The sequence below is a fragment of the Micropterus salmoides genome, unplaced genomic scaffold (assembly GCF_014851395.1).
Source record: "Micropterus salmoides isolate LMB-PRFRI ecotype aquatic unplaced genomic scaffold, ASM1485139v1 Ms_hic_scaffold_20, whole genome shotgun sequence".
Classification (NCBI taxonomy): domain Eukaryota; kingdom Metazoa; phylum Chordata; class Actinopteri; order Centrarchiformes; family Centrarchidae; genus Micropterus; species Micropterus salmoides.
The window spans coordinates 17195148-17203009 of record NW_024041151.1 but is presented as its reverse complement, the minus strand read 5'-3'; the positions used below and the strand labels follow the sequence as shown (position 1 = coordinate 17203009).

At 37.6% G+C, this 7862-nt stretch overlaps 1 protein-coding gene across 1 annotated transcript; it reads left to right on the top strand.

Moving 5' to 3' along the window:
• The first annotated feature begins 2026 nt into the window (after positions 1 to 2026).
• Positions 2027 to 5460, top strand: LOC119914816 (prolactin-releasing peptide receptor-like). The gene is made up of 2 exons (XM_038734343.1): positions 2027 to 2632; positions 3610 to 5460. The coding sequence occupies exons 1-2, from the start codon at positions 2106 to 2108 to the stop codon at positions 4238 to 4240; spliced, it is 1158 nt and encodes a 385-aa protein (XP_038590271.1). The 5' UTR covers positions 2027 to 2105; the 3' UTR covers positions 4241 to 5460.
• Positions 5461 to 7862: the final 2402 nt, after the last annotated feature.

Below are 7862 nucleotides of genomic sequence, written 5' to 3'. Positions count from 1 at the left end.
AGGCACACTTTGCAAATAACATGGGAGATAAAAAATGAGGATGAAGCTTCAAATACGGTTTTAAAATGATTGAGGAAGGTACAAAATCTGTGAATGTGTACAAATGTATCCCAAAGGAATAAAACAGAAAAACTATAAATCTGTTTGTTTTTTTCTTGCACTGAGACATCCAAGTTGATAACATACTGTGCCATTTGGTTTGAGCTCGTACTGTATGTGTGGCCATTTTCAAGGAAAGCCATTGCGCTCGTGGTTCAGCTTTGAAATGAAAGTACTTCTTTTGCTTATAAAGCTGAAAATCTGAGCATTTAATTTCAGCAGATACAACCTTATGAACCAGATTTTAAACAGAATTGTTCCACTGATAAATAGCAGTAGTCCGTTTGTGAGAAGAGCACAGCAAAGTCAGCGTCCTATTAATAACTCATTTTATAATTAATTTCCTTTTTAAGTTATAAATACATGTAGTGGCTACATTGCAGAGTTTACTGCATAATTCTGTACTTAGTGTACTGTAGGTGTAACCCATCCACTAGATGTTGACCTGGTCTGAAACACTTGTATTCAACTGTGAAAATTAAAGTGTTCATTTACAGCCTGCAAGCAGAAGAAATAATCTCTGATTGCCTTTCAGTAAAAAAAACCTTCCTCACTGTTCATGAATATCATGAACAGATCTGTGATCTTTGCAATTAGCTGTAACACGGTGTAAATTCATTTCATATGGTCCCAAGGCCCCTCTCCACTGACAAGTGAGTTACATTAAGTCATACTAATTTATAATAATTAAACAACAATTGAGCCATAGAAAGGCCAAACAGTCACTGTTGATGTGGCCGTTGCAAATTTTACAACGTGGCAAGGTGAAAAGATCTAAAACAATTGAATTAAATCATGTGAAAAACATAGGAAACCCACATTAGCAAAGAGGAGCAGTGATAACATGTAATCCCTCACCAAAACTGACTGAAAGACTCTTAACAGGACATATAAAACATATAAAACCAGCACAAGCTATGACTGTAAAAAAAAATAAAAAAAAATAAAAAACGCCCATTAAGATGAATGCAAAAATCACAACAAAAAAATATAAATTATGGGCTTCATCAAACAGTTTGTCACTGGTGAAGTATTATTTTGCAGGCGTTATGTCTGTGCCATTAATAAGGGATGTGACAGGTGCTAAGGGTGCTCATATCATATCATTTATTAACAGTAAAACTGTGGATACATCCAAAGAAGTAACACGTATTCTGCATTCACTGACCACAGAATCAATATGCACACATTAATATTATATGTATACAATGGTTTTATAAAACAGTGGAATCCTGAAGACACTAAACAGCAAAACTTTTAATCTTTTGTTTCACATTATCGTTGCTTGATGAAAGCTTTTATTTATTCTGGATTGTTTTACAAAAGCAATATCACACTTAAAGAGTGCGACAATCATTAAGGGAAGCATCCTTGTGGCTTTTACTTCACACAACCAACCAAGACAATATGTAATTTAAAAAGCAAGTTTTTCTTCTCTTCTAGCATAATAAGACTATTTTAGTCCCAGACATTGCATCAGCACGCTGTCGTCAACATCATGCTTTGGAGTAATTTTGCATTATTTATTATTTAGAAATCTCATGTCATACAATTTTACCTTCATTTAATTATCTCTGTGATTCATTTGCCACTAAGTGACTGTGACAATAATAATCAGTAAGGAACAAAATATTTTTACTTTTTAATAAAATGCGTCAAAACCCAGCATCTCTGTCATTTTGAATAAACACTCTTAATGCTGAAAAGTGGTAACATATACTGTATGCCCTCTAAATGCAGACACAACTCTGTAATTTGATGTTTTCCACATGTACATTTAAGTGGAGGATGCACAATGTTAGCTATTCACATTCAAATGCCTTCACCCTTTCATAAGGTGCTCTTTGCCTCTAACTGCAAGAATGTGCTGGTGTTGGTAAAAGCATCGTTCTTCAGCAATGGTCTCCTATTTTGTAAATGTCATGGCCTGTCTCAGAATATTGTTTGAATGTTGCATTCAAATTAAGATTGAATACACTCATTTGACAAACATTTGACCTTTAGCAATGTTGTCAAAATTCTGTCATGACAGCTGCAACCTTGTTTCACGGTGTGCAGGTACTGGCAGAGTGAGCTTTGCTGCCATGGAGGGTAATCACAGTGGTTTGGCTGGAAGCACACAGCCGTCTGTGTCAGGAGAACAGAAAGACGGACACATTTATGAGGTTGCGGTGCAGAACAACTCCACCAACCGCAGCTCCCAGTTTGCAGATGTGGCTCTGCTGCAGACGTTCAAACCCCTCATCATCCCCTGTTATGTGCTCGTTGTGGTGGTGGGAGTCTTTGGGAATTACCTGCTCCTCTATGTCATCTGCCGAACCCGCAAGATGCACAATGTCACCAACTTCTTCATCGGAAACCTGGCCTTTTCTGACATGCTCATGTGTGTGACCTGCGTCCCTTTCACTCTTGCCTACGCCTTCAACCCACATGGCTGGGTTTTTGGCCGCTTGATGTGTTATCTGGTGTTCCTCATTCAACCGGTCACAGTCTATGTTTCAGTCTTCACGCTCACTGCCATTGCTGTGGACAGGTGGGTGGAGATGTTATGAATTATTTTTATTTATTTTTTTACTCTTTGTCCTTCCCTTCAATCCTCTTCAGTTTAGGGTCTCTGTTGGTTTGTGCAACACAACTGCACGGCCAACAATCTCCTGAAAATTGGCTAAACACGACTAAAATATGACACAATTCAGTGCATAATAATTAATCTAACAGACTCCTCTGGCTTAATATTAATCAATGATCAGGTTTTTGTTAGGTCATGCAACAGACTGATCAATTAGAAATTTTAAAATAACAGTTAAGTCAAAAATGTAGTAATAATACATGTAGCTGCATGAGTCAAACTCTAATTTATTTATCACGCTTTGGCAAGATAAATCCATTTGTGAGTTCATGAACAAAGACCGAATGCAAAATAGTTTGGGCTTACAGCAGTATGTGATGGGACCGGACAAAAACCCAATTATTCAGCTTGAAACTTTGTGCGCAGAAAAAAACAATCAGATGCAAAACATGTCCTCAGGTGGCCTCCAAGATCCATAGACGTTGCAGCTCACTGCTCCACTGCTGTTGTATCATGTACACCACTGCTCAATCTTTAAGTTTAAAATCGTAATGATTTTCCTCTTCATCTGTACTGGACTGTAACAGTCCAATTGTCTGCTCTGTCTCTGTAACTTTTAACTTTTCTTGCTTGTCTTTTTGTGAAACACCTTGTGCTGCATATCCTCCATAAAAGGTGCTTATACTATGACTTTATACTCATAGACTGTATATAAAAAGGTTATACTGTTATATTATTATTATACAGTGCAGATTGATCCTGTGCAGTAACTCAGTTAGAGCTAATGAACTAATATAACATTTATACATTAAGTAATCACATAAGCTAAAAGTAGCTTTTATTAAAAGTGTGCTGCAGGAGTTCACTGTTAATCATGTATTAATTTATACATAAGTTTTTACCCTCATTATAAAGTACTACTCTTTCTTTCTTTCCTGCAGATATTATGCGACAGTTCATCCCTTAAAGAAGCGTACAACTGTGGCTACCTGTGCCTCCGTTCTCACTGGCATCTGGCTGCTGTCATGTGGGCTGGTTGCTCCAGCCATCACCCACACCTACCACGTAGAGTTCAAAGATGAAGGCTTCACCATCTGTGAGGAATTCTGGTTGGGTCAAGAGAAAGAAAGACGTGCTTATGCATACAGCACCCTGCTGGTCACGTATGTCCTGCCACTCTCAGCTGTCTTTGTCTCTTATCTCTGTATCACTGTCAAACTGAGGAACTGTGTTGCACCCGGCCACAGGACACAAGACCAGGCAGGTGCTCAACAAGCTCGTAAGAGAAAGATCTTTCGCTTGGTTGCACTCTTGGTGTCTGCCTTTGCGGTGTGTTGGCTTCCTATTCATGTATTCAATGTGCTGCGAGACATAGACATTCACCTCATTAACAAGCGCTACTTTTTACTTATCCAACTGCTGTGCCACCTGTGTGCTATGAGCTCATCTTGTTGTAACCCCTTCCTCTATGCATGGCTACACGACCGCTTCCGCACCGAATTATGGAAGATGGTCAAGTGCCGTCATCGCATTGGAGTGCCTGCCAATAACTGTGCCAGTGTGGTCTTGTAATCACCTGGTGAAGAGAATCCTTTGTCGTTATCTTAATGTAAATTGCTGATTCATCTTGAGTACAAGAGTAAACTTTTGTGTGTCACCACACTAATGAAGTTCATCCTCTTTCGTGGCTAGCTAACAATTACTTGTGTTATGTACAAAGATGATTTATTGGCCCAGGGTAACTCCTGAAGAGAACATGAAGGTGTACAGTCTATTTAAAGGTCTTCTCATTAGAGTTTGAGATATGAAATTAAAAAGTATTAACTGTAGTAACACTTTCCGGGTTTTTCTGTTACCAGAAAAAGGCCAGTATGCCTAATCCTATGTGAACACTCCAGGTTGAATTTTCTGGGAAAACCATTAGCTGTGACTGCATGCTAGCTCATGAGTCTCTTGCCTTCTGGGCCCATCCAGCAACAACACGCAGTTAACAAGATGGAATCTGCTATAGCCAAAAAAACAACTGGATCCCAGCACAACACAGACTCCAACACAAACTCCAAGTAAGGATAAAAACCACCAACAAAGTTTTATGTGCTGGAGCCCTTCAGGCCAAACAAGAATCAGATCGAAGTTGGGTGAAAACACAGTCAATATCGGAAAGGCTTGAGTCACAGAGAGACTTCTGCTTTGTTTTGAAACCGACAAAACTGACAGAGTTTACTTTCATCCTGTTGGACAGGTAAACTAACATTACAGCAAAGCATGTAAAATATATTGTAATGTTGTTCTTTAATTGGCTCAAGTTAGATAACGTTAGCTCATGAGCTAAACACCGACCAATTGCTAACAATATCCGGTGCAAAATACTACAGTTGTATGGCTTTCCACATTACTTCACCAGCTAACGCGATCCATATTACTATCCTGAGTATCCAGGGCCGCACATAAGGGGGAAAAAAGGGGAAAGCATGCTGGGGCCCAGTAAGTTGTCACACTGCTCACAACTCCAACACTAGAGGCTCTAATCAAATAGTCATTTTGTGTGACTTCTTTTTCTATGTTCAACTTCCTGTTCACATGTGGTCATGTGGTCACGGTCACTCTATTCTGAGGTCAGCATAATTTTATTATTTGTTTGCTTCAAAAGTAAAACATTTGCACTTTACATTTTATGTATTCCAAACTTATTATGTATGAATGTTCAAAATGATATGTCAGTTTAGGGCAAGTTGTTTCAATGACTTTTGGGCAAGTCCAGTACAAATAAACACATAGATGTTAAAAGAAAATATGTGAAATTCTGTAATTACCTCTGACACTAGTATTGAATGATACTGTAAATATAATATTATACTCTGTAGTTTACAGCAGCAGCCATACGCCTGGACAAGACTAGTATATACGGTCTTATACTGTAGGCATGCAGTATGTTAGTAGATACAAACACACACACACACACACACTACATGATCCAGTTATTCGTTTAGTTATGCAACAAGGTTAATAGACAAATAAGCTTGTAATTGCAAGGAGGAATGTGTTTTTGAAGGAAGGAAGAAAATTGTCAACAGAAGACAGAGAATGGCAGTACACCACCTGACATAATGTTAAAGGCAGTCAGGCAGGTGAAGTTGAAGAACAAATCAGTCAGAAGTACAGCTAAGGATTGTGACGTAAGCCACTGACATCTCTTTTGGTCTCATCTGTGTGGAGCCATTTTCATACAGTATTCGAAAGAAGACGTGGTTTAAGTGCGATGTTTCACCTCAGGCCAGGCAATTTATGTGTGCCAGAACTGTGACTCTAAACACATGTCTGATTAGTCAGATACAGATGTAGGTCGTACAAAAATGCACATTGTTACATTAGTTTGTTTAAAAACCACATCTGTTTAGTTAAGAAGTTATACATTAAAGCAAGTTATCTGCAGCATTACATTCAATTACCATAGATCTATTTGCACTCCAGAGAACATTTGATTTTAAATTTCAAAAAAAGAGGTTGTCCCACTTATTGTGTGCTCTGCCAAAATTTTTGTTTTGAATTAAATTATTTATTTTCAAAATTCTCTAGGCTTGATTTTTGATTGATTTTACTTTCAGTTCTGGTTACAATTTGAAATCGAAATCAATATTCACAATTCTGAATGACAAGTTTTCAAACTATTTGATAATCCAGTGTGACAATTTACCTGCCGATGGGGCAAACTGTCACAAGTGCACACTCTCTATTCTCCATAATGAGATAAGATATGAAGATGTAATTAATGCAAAACTTCTGCCCAAGACTTCATTCTTTCATTTGGTATGGCATTTGTACAATTGTGATGTTCGGTGCTCAGTAAATATTAGATGGTGTGAAAAGTGAAACATACCCCGCTCTCCCCTAATGCTTGTTGTCTGTGACGTCAAAACATCAAAAGTGCACCGCATGCAGCAGGCCAAGGTTGATTGTGTTAAATATCTGGGGCTACGGATTGACTCTGAATTATCATATAAAAAGCATATTGATTATATGTAACAAGACTGGCTGTTCTATTGGGGTTTTGTACAGGTCAAAGAACGGTTTCACCATGAATGTAAAAAAGAGTCTGGTATCTCAGTTGTTATTGCCTGTTATTGATTATGGAGACATTGTGTATCAAAATGCTTCAAAACTGATCTTATGGAGGTTAATGTTAAATTTAAAAGTTTGTGCAGATTTATTCTGAATTATGACTTTCAAACCCACCATTGTGTAATGTACAATCAACTGATCAAATGTATTCATTTTAAATATCCTATTTATTTACAACAGTTTTTCATTCTGCATAATTCTAATCATATTTATTCTCTTAGAAGCAATAACAATCTTTTTTTTTTTTTCATGTTCCAAAAACTACACTTGAAATAGGAAAAAAGGCATTTAGGGTTAAGGCTCCTAGAGACTGGAACAATCTACCAACTTTCTTGACATCTTTGCTGTATCTAGGTTCATTTAAGAATGCTCTTATTATTCACCTTACAACAGACTGCTCCTGTTAATTATTGTTACTTACTGCTATACTCTACTGTTCTACCATTAGTGTCTAGATTTTGTGGCATGTGCATGGTACATGAGTGAATGTGTTTTCTTTTGTATTCTTGAAATGTTTACTATTGTGTGTTTGATGTTTGCTGTATATTGTGTAGTTGTGTACATTATTTTACGTTTTTGGTCAGGACCCCCTCTAAAACGAGATCATACATCTCAAGTGGTTTTTATCCTGGAAATAAATTTCATAAAAAATATCACTGTAACATTGCAGTGGGAATGAGTCTCCCAGTGTTTCGGACTCTGTGTGTCGGATTCTGCTCACTCATGAGTTTGAGCATGCATACGACTACACACTTGGTTGCAATCTAAAAAACGCACCGCTAGTGGCCGCTGAAAACTACATATAGCCCTTTTAAGATGATATATTGTCACTAGATAAAATGTCAGTGGGTCACATTATGACTTATCCTCTGGGGACTATGAATATCAACAGATGATTTCATGAAAATCAGGCCATTACTTTTCAAGATGATTTGTCATGGACCATAGTGTTGGTCAAGGGAAACTTTCAGATTATTGTGGTGTAAGAAGAAAGATTTTTGGAATCATCCTTTGAAAACCATGCATATCCATACCAAACTCCAAAGCAATCAAGTAGTTACAGTCAAGTGTAGAT

What these genes read in the sequence shown, in the direction of transcription:
- LOC119914816 (XM_038734343.1), top strand. Translation starts at nt 2,106, where the DNA reads ATGTTGTCAAAATTCTGTCATGACAGCTGCAACCTTGTTTCACGGTGT. An exon ending in ACTGCCATTGCTGTGGACAG is followed by an intron (nt 2,633 to 3,609) that starts GTGGGTGGAGAT and finishes TCTTTCCTGCAG; the next exon opens with ATATTATGCGACAGTTCATC.